At 50.8% G+C, this 18,910-nt stretch overlaps 1 protein-coding gene and 1 long non-coding RNA gene across 3 annotated transcripts in view; one reads left to right on the top strand and one right to left on the bottom strand.

Annotated features, from left to right (window-relative positions):
- Positions 1-428: 428 nt before the first annotated feature.
- Positions 429-18,910, bottom strand: part of rims3 (regulating synaptic membrane exocytosis 3) — a 28,926-nt gene continuing 10,444 nt past the window's right edge. For both annotated transcript variants that reach the window (XM_015348484.2, XM_015348485.2), the window contains 5 exons: positions 11,444-11,585; positions 10,409-10,521; positions 9,556-9,657; positions 8,712-8,851; positions 429-8,620 (listed from right to left, as the gene is read on the bottom strand). In XM_015348484.2, the coding sequence (XP_015203970.2) occupies positions 8,408-8,620; positions 8,712-8,851; positions 9,556-9,657; positions 10,409-10,521; positions 11,444-11,585 (710 nt within the window). In that variant the 3' untranslated portion in view covers positions 429-8,407. The remainder of the gene's footprint in view (positions 8,621-8,711; positions 8,852-9,555; positions 9,658-10,408; positions 10,522-11,443; positions 11,586-18,910) is intronic.
- On the top strand, positions 13,946-17,584 carry LOC138241697 (uncharacterized). Its single transcript, XR_011190960.1, has 3 exons — positions 13,946-15,310; positions 15,443-15,639; positions 16,429-17,584. It is a non-coding gene; the product is annotated as an uncharacterized lncRNA (long non-coding RNA).

Below are 18,910 nucleotides of genomic sequence, written 5' to 3'. Positions count from 1 at the left end.
TGTGGAATAGAGAGCTGTGAGCTGTGCTGGGAGGTGGAAACTGCCAACAGAAATCAGTTTTGCGGACCCGTCGGTGCGCGGGGCTCGTGCTCCTCTCTCTCTGATCTTGGCAGCAGGCGGGACGTCCAGGAATCTCACCTGAGTGGGAGAGCAGGGGGTCCCCAGCCCCAGTTTACACCGCAGGTCACCCCGAATCGCATGTTGCTAAAGACCGGGGAACACCTGCGGGTGAGCGATCCTTTAACTGAACGAACTGCAGTTAGGGCTAAAGAACTATTCAGAATGATCGTGCAGCTAGTTCATTTAACAGCTCACCTGCGACTGAGCACTAAGCTAATTTTTTCCAAGCTTTTTGAAAATGGTGATTTGATGTGACCAGTACGGCCTGCTGGACTGGAGCTGTGAAGAACAGACGAGGGACTGCGGAGGACAGTTTCTGATAGACTTTAATGACTTTGTCTGGCTGTCGAAGGGCATGCAGAGACAGGCTGCTCATTGGAAAATCTGCAGTGTTTGTTTTCGTACAAAACTGCATGCACCTAAAGTCATCAATTCTGCTGCATACAAACCACAAAAATACCAGTTTTACATTATCAAATACCGCACATAGAAAACATTTACAAAGCACAGGTAGAAAAGTACAGCTCCGTTTGCTTTGTTTCTTATGTTAAACTTCCCCCTTTCCAAAACGTTACAGTACTTTGCACTGAGAAGCTCCATTGGTTTTCGTTCAATTCAGGGGCACAGAACTGTGGGCGAAACAAACTGCACTGCGTGTATAAAAATATCAGATGTTTAAACGTACTTTTGTTTTCCTCTTCATACCTGGACCCGTACGGTAGCCCAGTCTGTGGCAACCCCGGGTCAGCACTGCCTCTCCCTTCGCACTGCGTCTCGTTTCTGCGCCACTCTGCCTGTCTGGCGCCTGGAGCAGTGCCGCAGACAGAACTCAGTAACGACCACTGTCGTCGGGATTGTACGTTTTGTAACTGTGCAGCACTTTCAAGCCTCGCTCACCACCCGCTCACAGCTCTTGAGGAGCTGCTGCTTTGAAGAGCTGTCCGTTCTGGAACCCTGGCCCAACCCAGTAAAGATCCAGTTCTGGAACTGGGTCACTCTGGTCTGGCCCAGTAAAGATCCAGTTCTGGAACCGGATGACCCTGGTCAGGCAAAGTAAAGATCCAGTTCTGGAACTGGGTCACCCTGGTCTTGCCCAGTAAAGATCCAGTTCTGGAACCGGGTGACCCTGGTCAGGCAAAGTAAAGATCCAGTTCTGGAACTGGGTCACACTGGTCTTGCCCAGTAAAGATCCAGTTCTGGAACCAGGTCACCCTGGTCTGGCCCAGTTAAGATCCAGTTCTGGAACTGGGTCGACTAGGCCAGGCCAGGCCCGGCCCATTGAGGGTCCAGCTCTTACGATGACACAACAAACCTGAACATCGGACAGACACAGAACGCAGAAGTGAAATGTGTGATGTGGTCTGTGACTGGCGAACAAACGCATGCAGAAACCCAAGACAGGCCAAATTCACCACGATGATTCTGTCTTTGGCAGCGAAAGCCGAGACCTCGAAGCCATTTGTAGCCCCTCCTGCGAAGGGTTTATTGCCGTCGTGTTATTGACCGTTAAGAATGGAAGGCTCAATTTATGCTACACGGAAAAGGCGTTTCCTGCAGTCCTGTAGCTTCCCAGGAGCTGCAGTAAATCTGTTCTTCCTAACGTGTGCAGAATCTCAGCGAGTCTCGGAGACTCGATCCCGCGGGATCCTCCCTCCTGCTCGTGGCTGTGTGCGAGTGCACTTTTCTCCAGAGCTGCCTGTGTGACAAAGGACTGGCCTGCTGTGTCCTACTGATCACCCTGCAACAGGGGGGAGGCTGCAAAGCTCGCGAGAGGACAGAGGATTTAGGCCAAAAATCGATGTCAGAAATACATTCATAAAACCTTAAACGTATTTGAATATAATAAATATTTCTATGCAAAATATCGATCTTTTCGTTGTGCTTCCAGTGGCACATTAATAAATCAGTTTCTGTCAAAATAAAATAAGGCATCTGGACTGAAAGCCCTCTTCGCTCAGCAGTCCCAGAGTAAGACAGTAGAACTGCTTTGTACACAAACTCCTGCTAAACGCACCTCTAAATGTTTTTTTTCTCTTTCATCAAAGACGAACAATAAAACTCATCTCCAATGTTGTATGGCAATACAAGCAAAGGCAGCAAGTGGTGCCAATCTCAAACAAAGTCGGGTTAAAAAGTTTCAGGGAAGCTTCGAGAAAAGCTTGGGGGACAGGGGATCTGTTTTCTAAGTAGAAACAGTGTTTGCCTCGACGCCCTAAGCAAACAGTACATTCAAGGTCCAGCCGAGGCAGAATCGAGCAGGTGCCAGCAGGGACCATGCCTGGCACTTCCCTCTGGTGCCCTGTCAGCTAGGAGCTACAGTACCAGCATGTGTCCGGTCCCTTGTTATTTTGTTCCTGGGGCTGTTGCTTGGCTCTGATGTGTGTTGAAGGATACAAGCCCCTCCCCACCATTCCTTCCGCAAACTGTGCTCATGAGCCTGTATGAGCTCCGTGTCTCCCGGCCCCCGCTACGCCCCCCCACAGGCAACAGGAGACACTAGTGACAAAAAAAATACAAAGTAAACCCTCTGGGAAACAAAACAGGATGCTTTTGCTAGCATTCCAGGGATATCTCTGAGACGGAATGGATATCCATCGCAATGCGCTTTTACAAAGAGATTCTAACATCTCGGTTTTCTTTCAGTGGAGCCCATCTAAAGCCCGGAAGAGAGAACATGAAATCTGCTGGAGACCGCTCGCTCCTGACCTCCAAGGCCACCAGAAGCCCCGTGCAGCCCTGTGGAGGCAGGTGCTGTTCTTAGGCCATAAGAAAGCTCTTTTGAATTGACCTCCGAATGGTGGATCTAGTTTGTCCTAAATCCACGCCAAGTTCGTTTTTCTCTGCACTGGCATTAACTGCCCAAATCACGCCTCCACCTGGACACCTCCAAATTGAAGTCAGGAGCCACTAAGAATGCACGTCTCCTCCCTCCTGTTCTCTCTCCTCTCATGCGTCCCCAGACTGGGCAGGGCGGTGTTGCTCCCTCTGCTCCCAGCATGCAGAGCAGAGGCACAGTGTGCCCCACAGCCCCCTGCTGCCCCTCCTGCAAGCCAGCTCAGGCTGAGAGCCAGCAGCAAAGTGGGACAGTATAGATGAATTTTAAGAATTCCATATCGTTTACAGTATCCTTAATTAATATTGTTTCTGTTTTCAGAGCAAAACATATACACACTTAGAAGTAATCCCATAAAAAACACATTTCAGAAATAATCCAAGTCTAATAATCATTTAACATTTCAAGAACCAAGAACAAGAACATTCAGCCATGTATAAAGGGTTTAGTGTTTCAGTACCTGTACACATTTGATATTCAAATCTTTCTTGAATGAATGGTCTTGCTTTTTTAAACTAAATGGTACCTTTTTGTCAATGAATATTTTCGAAGGGCGTTCCTCTAGTGTGCGATTAAGGCCCAAGCGCCAGGCTGCTCACCGGGGGGCTGGCCTGGACGGATTTATGCTACACGGGCGGAGAGACGAGAGTCTCTTCCCGAGTCACATCACACTTTCCAGAACCGCTCCAGATTCCTGGGCCACATGCAGAGGTGCACCCAGGAGACCCTGACAATCGGCATCTTCCCACGTCCAAAAAGATACTTCAGTACCAAGGTACTTTGGAAAGGGGAATGTCCTGTCCGCTGGTCAGGTTTCACTCCTCCTTTTGGGAAGTGCGGGCATTTCGATTATGTATCAGGTTCTGTTGACGTCCTGTAGTACCCATGTCACTGCGGGCTCTACTGATGGCGTAAGAACGTGACATGGGCGTTTATCTGTACCACCTGGTCCTAATCAATGGGTAAAACCTTGTTGACATCAGGTATTTCCGTCCTGCCTCAGTCATTGGGCTCTTCCCCGGAGTCTGGCGCGGACTCCCAGCTGGGCTTCGTTGTTGTCTCAGTCCCCCGCCTGTGCTCACGCCCCCCGGCTGGTTTAGGCCCCGTCTCTGCCTGCTGGCTGTTTCTGCTGCGTCTCCTGGATTGGCCCTTTGTCGCGGGCTGCCTTCCCCGGGCCTGCGCTCGCCGAGCGGGGTCACTCTCCCGGCCAGTGCAGCCTCATTACACACACAAGAAGGGAGTCGACGGCGCTTTTCTGGTCTCAATCACATTAACTACACAGTGGATGAGTTGTGTTGCTGAAATATTCAAAATACTGTACATCACAAGTGGTCATTCAACTGCACATTGATTCGGCTTTAGACATAAGTGTCCTTACTAGCTTTTGAGTTGAGCCAAGATTATTTGCTACTTTAGTAAATGGAAATAATATCATTAAACTATGCAAATTGAGGATAAGGTGATCTAGTGAATTAACTTATTTAAGATGTAGGGTGCTTAATACTTATGTATATCTACATGTGTACAGTATTTCAGGCAAATGTGCCTAGTGTTTATTAGATATACTTCTGCCCCAAAGTGCCACCGGGAAATGTCTAAATGAAAATGGATTGTTTCCAGCTTTTTATTTTGGTTTAAACTTTGGCCCAAGAGCCAGCTACTTATACAGCTGCAGCAGGGACTTGAACCCTCAACCTCTGAGTTAGGAGGCCAAAGGTTTACCCACAATGCTACACCACCCCCACAGGCTGCAATATTACTGGTTCAAAATAAAATCGCACAGCTAATCGCACTGCTTTACAAAGCTGTTGGCCTTTGACTGACTTTCATTGACAGACTCAGCAGCCCTGCTCACTTTGGGACAGAATTGTTCAAATTGTTCAGACTTAAAAATAAACACAAAATCTCACAGAAAAGTTTAGCAATGAGTCCATGTGCTGCCCCTGCCCCCTTTGTCAAGAATAAACCAACTCTGTATTTTTCCAAAGAGAAACCAGCGTGTGTTCAGTGAATTACAAGGACCCTTGTAATTAATAAATTAGAAGACAAATTAGAAGACAGTCTAGCGCAGGACTGTCATGAATCAAATCATGAATGTTTTCCAGTAGGCGTCAGACAGGCTGTCCCTTCCAGAATAATAGTTTGAGAGCCATTCTTTCTAAAACAGTTGCATATCTGGTCTGTACTAATGAACCAAAACTCAAACTTCAAACACCTGGTAAAATAAAACAACAGGGCAGAAAAAAATGACCAATCAAAACCAAGATGATACAATACTGACTCTGGAGGTTCTGACCTTGTGGTCATCTCTGTCATCGTCCTCCACATGATGCAGCAGGTCTCATGGCTGTGCAGGTCGCGGTGTCAACACCAAACCTTTCACCTACGGCTTGGAATCATAGTCATTGGGGAAAAAACAGTTTTCTGTGTGAAGACATGTCCCGAATACTTGTTTCTTCAGCTTGCTTGTCCAGGAGTATCTGGAAGGAACAGTGGCCTCTCTCGAGTGCCGGGTGTGAAAGAGAGATTACAGCAGCGCCGGGCAGGAGGGACAAGGGCCTGGCCTGCTCGGCAAGTCGTGACATGCCAGGCGTTGGACTGTGCAGCGCCTCCCTTTCTCTCGTGCGCCTCACAGCTCCTTTCAAAGGTGTGCCAGCGTTCTGAGATTGGCACTGATTCCTGGGCAGTTGGCACGGCTTGGAATGACAATGGGCGGAGCTCCTCCATTCTGCACTCGAGAACGGGGTGGCAGCGATGTGAAGCGTTGTCTCGCTCAGCTGCGAGGAGGGAGCAGGTCAGCATCGAGCTGCACGGGCTGTGGTGGGGAAGTGGGCTCCCCTGTCTATCCTGCAGGCCGGCTGGGCCTTGTTTATCCAGAGACAGAGACAGGAAGCCTGGCTGAGTCCTTTCTCTCTCAAATCAGAAGATTAGAGAAAGGATGTGTGCTGGTCAGGTGGGTCTCTTTCCGTTTTTGACTCTCCAGATGTGTGATTTTGTTCTCCAGAAAATGGTGTCCTGATGGGGACAAAATTCGGCAGGAAAAAAAAATGTGCTCCTGAGGAATCCCAGATACATCAGTACATCAGCAAAGAAATCTCTTAAATGCACTAGAGATCAGTTGTGAAAATGATCAGTTAAGCAAACAGATCAGTATTTGTGGACCAGGCTGCTGTGAAGAAGTAGATTTGGCCTGACAATACAGAAGGAACATGCAAATATGTGCAGCTTGAACATTTAGCTCGCAAGTCTGGCATTAAATCAGTTACTCGTCACTGAGACACCAAGGTTCAACAAAAGCTGTAGCAGAATTTACACTCTAATGGGCTCTCTCTACAAAAACAAAGCAGCTGGAGACGGGTGCCAACACGGAGGCTTTCCCAGAGGCAAACTGATCTCTGAGGATCACGTCTCTCTGATACAATCACCCAGCTCACATCCAAATGGGGAAAAAATCCTCTCTGGCAGGAAGAATGTGGTTTTCTTTCGCTCCCATCAGCGGCGCCTTTCCTGCTCGGTTTTCCTAAGGGCTTGCGCTGGTTTCAGTGTGAAAGAATCGGGAATCCTCCGGTCCGCTCTGGGGACGGGCCTGTACCTCCCGGGGGGCAGGGGGAGAGGCTCCCGCGTGCTGGCCGGGGTGCTGAGCGGCGGGAAGGGGGGCTGCCTGGGGCAGTGCTACACGTGGTCAGAGCTGGGACACCCTGTCAGCAGTCCGCCCCAGGCAGGGCTCAAGCTTGTCCCAGAAGCTACAAAAAACAGAAACAAAATCTTTGAGCTTGTCCCTTCCCAGCCTCTGTTGGGGGCTCAGGTTTTGTCCAGGAGCTTCAGAAAGTGGCCCATGATGACTTCACACAGAAGAGAGAGGTGAGGCCAATGTGTGCCGAAAGAGGACAACTGTGATAACGTTCAAACCATTCAGCAAGAGCCTTAGCCACGTACAGAGCCTTCAAGACAGCTTGTCTAAACGGTCAGAGGCTGTTAGACGTAAGGACAGTTGCCGATTTCTAGGAGGGCAGGAGAGGTGAGGTGGCAGGTATATGATTGTATCTGGAAAGGCTCCTCTGCAGTTCAGTTGTGCAATACAGAGTCAGGCCGTTCCCAGCGGCGAAGTGTGAGCATCGGTGCATCGCTCCCCTCTTTGAAAGCAGAGCTAGGAACGAGGCAGGGGCCTGTCGGGACTGGGGACTTCAGGATGTTTCCCTTGGGCGGCTCACAGCCGGGAAGAGCCTCTCCTTTTGGGTGAGCTGTCAGTGCAGATTTTGATGTCGTAAAACAAGACCAGTAGTTATTAGGCAAAATAAATATAGTTCAGGATCTACTTCCTTTTCAAAGGCAAGCTAAAAACAGCACTTCAGTTTTCCAGTAGGGGGTGCAAGTCAGCATGCAGGATGCTTTATTACAAACAAAAACAAATATATAATCTATTTATAAATATTTTACTGAACTCATTATATTAGTGCTACCAAACAGTTAGAAATATGTGCATTTCAGTCGGCAACCCTTGATTATTTTTAATGTGGTGTTCTGTGGTTGCCCAGTGTGTCTGTTTTCCTAGTGTTTCGTTGATTCAGATTTTCACTTCATTATTTATTTTTTTGCATTTCCTTGAAGTCATTAACCTTTATGGTCCTTGACTTTGCTACATATCCTTTGTTTTAAAATAATTCATATTTGCTTTGGTTTTTTTAAAAAATAAACATTTTTAAATTGTTTGGCATAGAGGGATATCAAGCCAGTTGTAGATGCTTCTGAGGTGAATGGGTACCTAGGAACTAACTAGTTGATGCTTCAGTTTCCCCTTGAGGGGAGGTATGGATGGATGCGCACAGGAAGCCAGCAATTTCTCACTTCCTGTGACCTGAGAGGAAGGCCAGAAAGTAATGTGAATGCTACATCTTCTGAGAAACAGGTTAAAAATAGAACATAAAAAGGAACAAAGCAGCATTGGATTAGTTCATCGTGAACATTGTTGACTTTTTTATGTCCTTAGATCAGCTTGATTGTTTTAAGTTTGTTTTTTTTTTAAATCAGACGGGCAAGTGGGACAGAGAAACTCTTCCTCCATGTTCAGCTGTGATGCTCTTTTCTCTGGCTGTGTCCGGGCAATGGCTCTCCCGCCTGTCTCCCTTCACTCCAAACCGGGAGAAAGAATTCCCTGGGAGTCTCCTTTCTCGTGGCCCTGGAGCAGCAGGGGAGGCCTGAGCTGCTGCGCCATCACAGCGGACGAGCTGGAGCCTCACGCTGGTCTCCGCGCGGGGCGCCTGTGTGTATGTATTTCTGGAGGTGTGTCTGTGTGACTCTATACGCAGGCGCGCATGGCTGGCGCAGAGCAAGGAGCAGAGCTCGCTGTGTGCCGGGCGGCGGTCGAGGAGCTCTCCGGGCGCGTGCTGGAGGAAGAGGAGGTCGGTGTCCCTGTGCACAGCGTCCCTCTTCAGCTCTCCGGGGCAGGGGGGGGCTCTAGGGGCAGGAGGGGCTGGTAGCGCTCTCCAGCGAGGACTGGGACAGCCGGCGGGTCAGCGGGCCGATGGTGGGGTCGGCCAGGGAGGAGGTGGGGAAGAGCTTGTACCACCCGCTCACCATGGTGGACAGGTCCAGCTCGTCCAGCAGGATCTGGGCCATGCCCATGAAGCACTTGTGGTCCATGCGGCCGTAGTCGCCCCACACGATGACCTGCAGATGGGGGGGGAGAGAGGGCGTCGGCATCAGGTGTCGGCTCTTCTCCGGGTCTCCCGGGCCACAGCCCCTCCCGCCCAGCGCTTACCTGCAGCACTTTGCCCTGAGGGCTCTCGTCGAACAGGAGCGCCTGCTGGTACACGGGGTCCGGGGTCTTCTTCACCACCTTGGTCTTCTTCTTGGCCAGGCAGGCCCCGTTCTCCAGCACGTACACCTTCACGTACGCAGCTGCAAGGAGGAGGGCGCCGGAATGAGGACACGCTGCCCTCTGCACAGTGGGCAGCCATTTCAGCCTGGTCAGAGCTGTCAGTTCTAACACCTGGAACCTTCCGTCGGTTCTCTTCAATATGAGGACCCCTCAGCAAGGCGGCCTTACAGCCTTACATTTCTGCCTTACAGCACTGGGGCCCTGGGTTCAGTTCCCTGGGTGCTGTCTGTGTGGAGCTTGAATGTTCCTACGGGTGCTCCGGTTTCTTAAGACACACTGGTGGGTGTGTGTGTGTGTCCTGTGATGGGCTGGCCCTGGTGTGTGTGTCTGTGTGTGTGTCCTGTGATGGACTGGCCCTGGTGTGTGTGTCTGTGTGTGTGTCCTGTGATGGGCTGGCCCTGGTGTGAATGTGTGTGTCTGTGTGTGTGTGTGTCCTGTGATGGGCTGGCCCTGGTGTGAGTGTGTGTGTGTGTGTGTGTCCTGTGATGGGCTGGCCCTGGTGTGTGCGTGTTCGTGTGTGTGTCCTGCGACAGACTGGCATCCTGTACAGGGTATATCCCGCCTTGCACCCGGGGCTTGCTGGCCCCCCCACAGCCCTGTATTGATCAAGCAGTGAGAAGATGGATGGAGACCCTGTGTCTCATGAGCCCACAGGCTGGGGCCTTGACTGGTCCCGACAGCCCGTGCTCCTTGCCTGACAGGTTAAGATCTTGCTGAGGGGTACCTGGGATCGTCCTGGAGCCGGGTTTCGGGGTGAGTCCTCGGGCCTGGATCACCTCCACCTCCAGCTGTCCACTCCTGTCCACCATGCCCACGTGGACGTCCCCTGCGGCCGGAAGCGAGAGACAGACCGTGAGACGCACTCCTCGTGCGCCCGGGACACAGCCGGGTCAAGAGCTGCCCATGGGAAACAGGTTTGCCTGGGTGGATACGAGTCTGGCTCTGATTCAGTCACAGGCTCTCAAGGGAGATGTGGCCTCATGGCTGCAAAGTGCTGCTCCCCAGGCAGCAGAGAATTCACCACTCTCCAGGATTGCAACTGCTACGCTCACACAATGAGCTGTCCTGCTATTTTCCTAATTAGAGCACTGGTATAGACCCACGAACCATAACTTTTTATCTGCACAGCAACGGTGCAGTCCCACTGCCAACCAGCAGGTGGAGGCAGCCAGGAGCGCACCCAGTCGAAAGAGTAACCGAAGATCCTCTTCTGAACGGTTTGCAAGGCTGCTCAAAAGCTCACAGCTGTGGATCAGCTCAGCGGACTTAGCTTAAAAGAAGATGAACTATGATTTGATTAGAAAACAAAAATAATTACCTGGAGCGTCCTGAGCTGAGGCTGTGGCCTAAAACAGTACCTTTCTGCATTTCTAATATGGTGGAGACACCTAGTAAGACTTAGGAACTGCCCTAAAAGGGAGGCTTCTTAGCTATTGTCCATGGCTGGGTTCCTCTCCTGGGCCACCAGCACTGTTAGGAATGTGCTCAGATGGGTCTTGAAGATGAGCCCCAGTCCCACACCACACCTCAGGGCTCGCTGCCTGCTGCTCAGCTCAGCGCGCCTGTCAATCACTCACCCATGGGGGATGTGGCTAAAGTCTGTCGCCCAACGATCTGAGCGGGGCCAAGACCGTCCAGGAAGTCGCTGAACTGGCTCTCGGCTCCCAGGCGCGTCGTCGGGAAGATAAACCTGGAGGGCAGCAGGTGTCAGTAAGAGTGCGCCTGCTCCGACTCCCACTGCGCAGCAGCCCAGTCCACTCCTCGCTCTACCACCTGCAGAGCTGCTGTGCACGAGTCAACACAGCCAGCAGCCATATCGCCCTGCAGCTCACCACTGGCAGCCCACTGGAGCTCAGCAGGTGTGAGCCTGGTCAGTACCTGGATGGCAGACCTCTGGGGAACAACTGAGGTTGTTGCTGGAAGAGGTGTTAATGGAGCAGTAGGGGGCGCTCTCACCCTGCGGTCTGTGTGGTCCTAATGCCCCAGTATAGTGATGGGGACACTGTACTGTAAACAGGCGCCGTCCTTCGGATGAGACGTAAAACCGAGGTCCTGACTCTTTGTGGTCATTAAAAATCCCAGGGCGTTTCTAGAAAAGAGTAGGGGTGTAACCCCGGAGTCCTGGCCAAATTACCCCCTGGCCCTCACCAATCATGGCCTCCTAATAATCCCCATCTCTGAACTGGCTTCATCACTCTGCTCTCCTCCCCACTGTGGGGAGCGTTCTGGCGCACTATGGCTGCTGTCGCATCACCCAGGTGGGGCTGCACACTGGTGGTGGAGGAGGGGATCCCCATTACCTGTAAAGTGCTTTGAGTGGAGTGTCCAGTAAAGTGCTATATAAGTGTAAGCAATTATTATTATTATTAACATTATTCCCGCCCACAGAGAGACACGATTGGCTGTTGAGTTCTCCACTGAGAACTGATTGGCTAAACTGCAGGGCGTGTTTTCAGTCGCGGGGCTGCAGCTGTGACACAGGTGGGGCTGCCCTTCAGTGGTGGGTGAGGTAGCCCCCCCCCCCATAGCTCAAGTGCTCTGGGATCCATCGAGATGAAGACCAGCCATCCTCATTAACAACCCCGTGGTTCTGGGCGGCGGATCGGACTCACGTGCCGTCGGAGCTGTTGCTGTTGGTGCTGCCGTCCGTGGACTCCCGGCTGCCCTGGCGCGTCACGCGGTTCCGCATCTCCACGGCGATGCCCGTCTCCGTGCTGCGGCGGATGTGGCTGCGCAGCTTTTTGGTTCCTCCATCTGCGCAGGCGGACAGGAGAACCACGAGTGAAACCAGGAGCGCAGCCGGAATCAGGGCCGCTGCCCAGGCACTCTCCTCCCCCTCGGGGGTTTCCTTCCAGAGCGCCTCTCCGAGCTGCGGACCACCCGTCGCAGTCTCCCCGAACCGCCGGACAGACCCCTCCCACCCCCGCCTGGCTGAGCGCCTCCGTCTGCTTCCCGCTCACAGCGGGAGAATATGCTCCTGGCTACAAGAACGCAAAACACGGGCTGCTCCCCCCGGGTGTGAGAGAGGAAGGCGGTGCTTTACTGGGCTGTCTGCTCGGTGTTGGTCAGACGCGGTGAGGGGTTCGAGCGGTGTTTTAGCAGGCCAGGACACAGTTTGCCTGGGAGCAGTGGTGCGTGGTGGAGAGAGAGAGCGTGCCTGAGGTGTGAGCTTTCACAGGACTTATACCCCTGTTGTGCTCTTCAGTGAAGGCAGTGCCCCCCTGTGGCTTCCTGTGGTACAGTAAATGACACTGTGCTCCTAATCTTTCAGATCGCAGTGGGGTCCTTCAGAAACCAGCAGGCCTCTCTTAAATACAAGGGTTATAAATACGGTGTCCGCTGATGCCCCACAGCGCTGGCGCTCTTTGATGAAATATTAACGGCCACGTGGCAACGTGAGAAATGGTTCTCAGTTGGCTGCATTTTCAGGGCACCTGTGGGCTTTCATTTCTCTCCAGTCTCTGCAGGTACTGCAGGCTGCGACTGCAACAGCAGAGCCCCTGGAATAGACTTTGTTTGCCCTGTTGCCTGGCAGAAAGTTGCAAGCCAGGTTTGAACCATGAGGAAACGGCCCCCGCCACCAACACAGTTTAGGTTTTAATGTTGCCCTGATAAATGTTAAGCAAAGTGTTTCCCTGTTTTGTCAAAGGTTGGCCAGACATTGTCTTAGTAAGGAATGCTCCCCTACTTCCTTTCTTCCTCTTCTAGCTTGTCGATTATGACAGTTATATAATCATTAATATAATTTATTGTCTGGTACCTGCACACGCCATTGGTTTAGAAAGAATGGTGGCAGTGATGGAACACTGCACTCAGAAGGGGGCAGGCTTGCAGACAGCTCCATTCCCACCTCTGTCTGAAGCCTGTGGACCACAGCAGCTCTCTCTCCCCATTTTCAGGAGATATTCCTGACTACAGACTTATAAATAGAAACTCACCCTCGCACTTCTCTTTGTGTGCATCTCTCTCCCCCGTCTCTGTTTTTTTTCTACAGCCGTAATCCTCATTGTCATGGCAATATGCTGGCCAGTACTCTGAGACACGCGATACAGGATTTAATGAAGCTACTACTCACAGCAGCAACAGAATGCTGTGCATTAGTCTCACCATGAAGAACTGGGGAACAGCACTAATGTCCAATAGCCACCCTCCTGTCAACCCCAGAACTTTAACAGGAGCACTGTGTCTGCAGGAGATGAGCACTCACCCCTATAACCTCAAAACAGGCACGGTGTCTGCAGGAGATGACCTCACCAATTTCCATAATTTAAAATTTAAACTAAAAATTTCCATAGTTTCTATTTCAGCAGGCCTTACAGAGCCTGATGTCCAAACTGCAATGTACAGTAATAATGTTGCTAATCTTCACTAACTCATCTCATTGTGATCAGTCTGAGCCTAACAAGTACAGAGGGAGATGAGCACAGCGCTCTGTGCAGAGACAGGGGTCCCCATGATGAGCACAGCGCTCTGTGCAGAGACAGGGGACCCCATGATGAGCACAGCGCTCTGTGCAGAGACAGGGGTCCCCATGATGAGCACAGCGCTCTGTGCAGAGACAGGGGTCCCCATGATGAGCACAGCGCTCTGTTCAGAGACAGGGGGCCCCATGATGAGCACAGCGCTCTGTGCCTCTGGGGCTTCTGCAGTGGAGCTGATCCCGACTTCCTCCTCAGTGTGCTGTTGGGCTGTGTTCCCTTCCCCTGTTTCCATGGCAATTTCGCCTGCAATGCAGCAAGGCCCCTCCAGACGGTCTCAGATCCCCTCGCCTCTGTCTCTGTGGCAACACCCCTCCTTCAGCCTGGGCACAGCTCCTCCGCGCACCCCGAGAGGAAGGCAGCACTGGGTCCCTCCCACTGCTCCTGGTGCGCTGTAGCACCTGGGCGAACCCTGGCAGCCCTGTACACCCCCGTGCGGTGGAGTGAACCCCGCTCTGTGACTGGGGGAGCTCGCCAACTAGGCCTTCGGCAGCTGGACAGGCACGGCGCTGGGCTGGCATCACACACACACACACACACAAACACACTCCGAGACCAGTGACCTCATCCTCCCAGACCTTCTGTTACTGGCTTTTCAGACATACAGTACCCTGTGCTCTTCAGTTTTTATTTTATTTTCAGTCCTAACTGAATTTCTTATTTTTGATATTTTGTTTTGCATCAGAAACTGGAACGGATTCAGGTTACCATAGTGGTGGGTAATGGCGAGAGATGGCACACACCTCAAAGTATCTGTAATAATACCACCTGTGTGCCCACTGTGACCGGCGCTGCCCTCAACACGTTACTCTCACACACCTGAAGAAGACCCAACAGCCCAAAACTCATCTCTCCCTCCTACTCTGCAGCATGGAATTAACCTTTACTTGTTCCTAAAAATTGCACCAGTCTAGATATGAACAACACAGCCCCTCACAGAAACAAACACTCTCCCGGTCTGAGTCTGTGAAGCAGACTTTCAATCCACTCAGCCCTAACGAAAGCTGTCCTTCTCCACATGCAGGTCGGAGCAATGCCTTCTCTTGCGGTCGCCTCTGCCTTAGCAATGGAAGTGGCTCCCGCAGAGATGCACTGAGCGAAGGCGGGGGGGCAGGTTTCCACACAGTGAATAATTGAAACAGCTTTCAGTGAAGGAGAAGAATCCCTCTACCGATTATCATGACCTGTTATTTTTAGTTTTGTCTTCTATGTCTGCGCTGCAGCTCGCAAGCTAGCTCCAGAATGAGTTAGGTAAGCACTCCTTCGAGTTCATCACCCTTCCTCGTGAGGAGGAAGACAGGGGCGAGAGCGTGCGGCCATCACGCGAGAGCAGGTTTGCTCCACCGGCCAGTCTGTCACAGCTCACATCCCAGCAGCACGTCCACACTCCCCCTGTCCCACCTGTGGGTACTGTCTTCTACAGCCTGAACTCCACACAGCGCCGCCCTGCAGGCCAAGAGGAGGCGCAGTCCAGGACCAGCAGATTCGTGGGACGCCCACGGTCTGTCTGTCTGTCTTCGCCTGATTGTAAAGCCTGCGAGCTGGGAGTGTGGCAGAAATGGCACACCACTAACTCCCTCGTGGGTGTGAGCACACTGCAGGTTTCCCTGGCCGGACACTACAAGGGGCAAAGGGGAGCATTCTTGTGTCTCAGGCCAGGGCTGCTGATGTTCCTGCAGGATTCCTCTTATAGCGAGAGGGATCAGACAAGCAGAGACTGCTGTCCAGTTCTTGGTGTGCCGCCCAGCCAGAGTGGACAGCTGGAAGTTCTGGAGCTATCGAAGGTCCCGATCCGATACCCAGGAGAGTTCACTGTGGCTCACTGGGGACAGGCACGCAGGGAGATGGACGGCACGGGTAAAAAATCGAATAAGTTCGTAAGCAGGGCTTTAAGAACAATCGATAAAGAGACAGAACCAGTTGTCTCTTCCTCAGCCAAGATTGCAGTCTGGGAGCAGCGCTTCATCTAGGAGGCTGATGGAGGCAGGGAGAGGAAACAGGGTCTGTTTTTTACGTAGTTTCTATTTTTGCCGTATCATTTTGCAAATGATCCATCTCCGGGTGTAAATGTTTCATGATGATGTGAAGTTCATTAATTCCATTTTCATCTGTTTGTTTGAAACGCTGCTGCAGCCCCTGCCTGCTGATTGGCTGAGGCCGGGACTGCAGTGTTCTCACAGACCTAGCAACAGTAACCGAGAGGAGAGATGCGTATAGCTTCGGACTGGGCTGCCCCTTCCCAATCAGGAGGACGGCTCCCTGCGCGTTCGTTCACAGAGGGGAGAGGGGAAGGGAGCCGGAATCCGAGAATCCATCAGCAGCGCTGGATGGTAAGGATTTCAAAAGCCCTCAGCCCCCTGTTTCACGACGCAGAGCAAAGCCCGGCTTTGATCTCGTGAGATAGACATCTTGCCGGCCGTTTTAAAAAAAAAGCAATTGAGACATTAAAAACAAGCCTCTTGATCCCGCAGGGAATTAATTTCTCTAGAAAGGCCTGCACTCCCTTTTGAAATTATTTTATTTTTAAAAACGTAAAAATAAAAAGGAATCGTGAGTTACGACGCCTCAAAGCCAAGAGCCAGAATCCTCCCTTCTCAATGAGCCCGATCTGCCAAGGGAAACAAACAGCTACAAACTGTGCATGTCGGTTATAGCCTGGCAGAGATCCCGTCAGCACGAACTGATCACAAACACCCAGACAGCTGTGTTTTAAAGCACTTTGCACTGGTGAGATATGTACGGTAGATAGTTTACTAAGGCTAAATTCGTGATTTGCATTTTTTTCATTGCACAGCTCTCCTGGTTATTTGCCATGCTGATGCTCAGAGAAAATGACAGGAGTCTTCAGAGGAGCCCGTTCTGGGGGTTTTAAAAATGAGCTGCGATTAAGCCATTTTTGTGTCTCTCCACCTGCCACTAGAGAAATCGGGCACTGCCCGGATCCCCCCTGTCTGACAGGTCCCTCGCACGCTGTGTTTCTGCAGTTGTGTGGTGGCGTTAGATTTCCAGACATCGCAGAGCACCGGACACAGGAGCTGCTGGGGAAGAATAGCCCCCCCTCTCCCTCTCCGCCCCCTGTCTGAGTGTCTCTCTGTCTGTCTCTTCCTCCGTCCGCACAGCGTTCCCAGTGCTTGCTTTCTCTGTGGGTGCCAGTGCTGCAGGTCGGCTGGGGAGACAGGAGCTGGAGTGGCAGCAGGCAGCTCCCTGGCACCGTGATGCCCATACAGGCCCTGGTACAGCCGCCGCAGCGGCTCCCAGCAGCCTGGCCGTGCCTCCCGTGCAGGAGAGGGATAATAGGGTCCTCTCGGCCGGGGGGAGACAAGGGGGCTTATCGAACGTATCTACACGAAGAGCCCCCCACAGGGAACGGTGTCACACGACTGCCTGCACCCCCAAGTGAGAGACCCCTCTCGCTGTTCAAGGTTGCACAAGGAATTATTTACCTCCCACCTCCCACTCGATACTGCTCCTGCAAACGTTTGTTGTGGCGAACTGAGAATGTTAGAAATGGCATGAACGCAATCGTGCAGCCCATCTAACATTAGTTGTTTGGCAATTAATAGCTGAGATATCTCTGGATTTCATCCAGCTGCTTCCTGAAAGAAACCGATGTATCAGCTTTAAGAACATGGCCTGGCAGCCAGTCCACAGCCCAACAACAGAAATCAGTGCCTCCTTATTGCCGGTTCATGTTCTCCTGCTCATTCTGCTCAGCTTCTCCTTCTTCTGTCTTTCTTGGGGATTTCGAATGCTTCAATCAAGGTCTTCTCATGACCGTTCCTCTTCAAGACTAAGAAGTTTCAGTTTTGCACGTTGTTTTATGTTTTTACCACAAATTTCCTTTGCTATATTTTTACAATGCTGTGTAATTTTACCATGCCTCAATTTTGCTTTACTGTGCCTTTACCATGATTTCACTATGCTCATTGACATTTTACTCTGCTTCAGGATGTCACATTTATAAAGTCATAAATACTTCCTATAATACCTATAATAAAAAGGTAACAGGGATTGCAAATGTCATTTATAATGCAATATATTAATACGTATTCATGGAGTGAAATAAATGTGATAATGGCAGACCTCTGAATGTTAGTAATAAAACTCTGATCCTGACCTGAGCCTGCATTGCCCTGTACCCATAGCCCTGAGCCTAGAGTACGTCATAATATAATGTCTTATAAACTTGTTAATAACATATTAACAGATTGCTTAGAAACAGTATTAACAGAGGCCCAAACCCTCACTCTTTTCTCCTTCTTTCTATAAATACCAGCTTGCCATTCATTGTGTTTTAATTCATCTGCTAATACTCAACATGCATATCAATGTGCATCTAATAAAAAATTTACATTATCGTTAATAGCAAAACACATGCTCAGGACTGTTCAGGATCGGAAAATAAAAAATGCCCAGGTTATTGAAATTTGTGGCTCACGCTGTCTCTCTAACTACTAACTGAAATGTTGAAAGTGGCGTTTGAATAGGATTTATGTGCTGAAGAGCATTACAATGGTTTTGTTCCTGAAAAGAAAAAGAGTTTCTATTTCAGTCTGCCGCTTTGCAAAGGCTCTATAAATAGTGCTTGAATCAGGAAGCCGCTCTGATTTTTGTTTTGTTGGAGTCACACAACTTGTAATTTTCTGCTGGTTAAATATCACTCCTGTACTTTCAAGGGCCCAGCTCTCAATAAAGCCCCCCTATTAGCAAATAACTTCATTTCATAGAGCTGAGCCCCCTCGACAGACCAGGAAGGGGATAATGTAGCACATTATGTCAGAGCTGCTAACTGGCATTGTGTCCTTTAACCACAGTGATGCTTCAGTCCAGGCATCTGCTTGTTATCTGTGTTGTGCACCTTACTTCTTAAACACACAGCCCCTGTGCTCCTTACTCCTTAAACACACAGCCCCTGTGCTCCTACTCCTTAAACACACAGCCCCTGTGCTCCTTACTCCTTAAACAAACAGCTCCTGTGCTCCTTACTCCTTAAACAAACAGCCCCTGTGCTCCTTACTCCTTAAATACACAGCCCCTGTGCTCCTTACTCCTTAAACAAACAGCCCCTGTGCTCCTTACTCCTTAAACAAACAGCCCCTGTGCTCCTTACTCCTTAAATACACAGCCCCTGTGCTCCTTACTCCTTAAACACTGCTCCTGTGCTCCTTACTCCTTTAAAACACAGCCCCTGTGCTCCTTACTCCTTAAACAAACAGCCCCTGTGCTCCTTACTCCTTAAACACATAGCTCCTGTGCTCCTTACTCCTTAAACAAACAGCCCCTGTGCTCCTTACTCCTTAAACACTGCTCCTGTGCTCCTTACTCCTTAAACACACAACCCCTGTGCTCCTTACTCCTTAAACACACAGCTCCTGTGCTCCTAACTCCTTAAACACACTGCTCCCGTGCTCCTTACTCCTTAGACAAACAGCCCCTGTGGTTCTCAAATACACTCCCTGGCTCAAGAACCCCTCTCTGGGCCTCCATTGTGTGCTCTTTATAGCCACAGAAACATGTTATTTCAGTTGTCTTCAGGCCATTCCTGAAACCAGCTCACACAAGCATGAAACAGGCTAGACAGGCAGAATGAGCCCCCCTCGT

The sequence above is a fragment of the Lepisosteus oculatus genome, chromosome 11, assembly GCF_040954835.1.
Source record: "Lepisosteus oculatus isolate fLepOcu1 chromosome 11, fLepOcu1.hap2, whole genome shotgun sequence".
Taxonomy (NCBI): Eukaryota; Metazoa; Chordata; class Actinopteri; order Semionotiformes; family Lepisosteidae; genus Lepisosteus; species Lepisosteus oculatus.
This window is presented reverse-complemented; position numbering and strand designations above follow the sequence as displayed.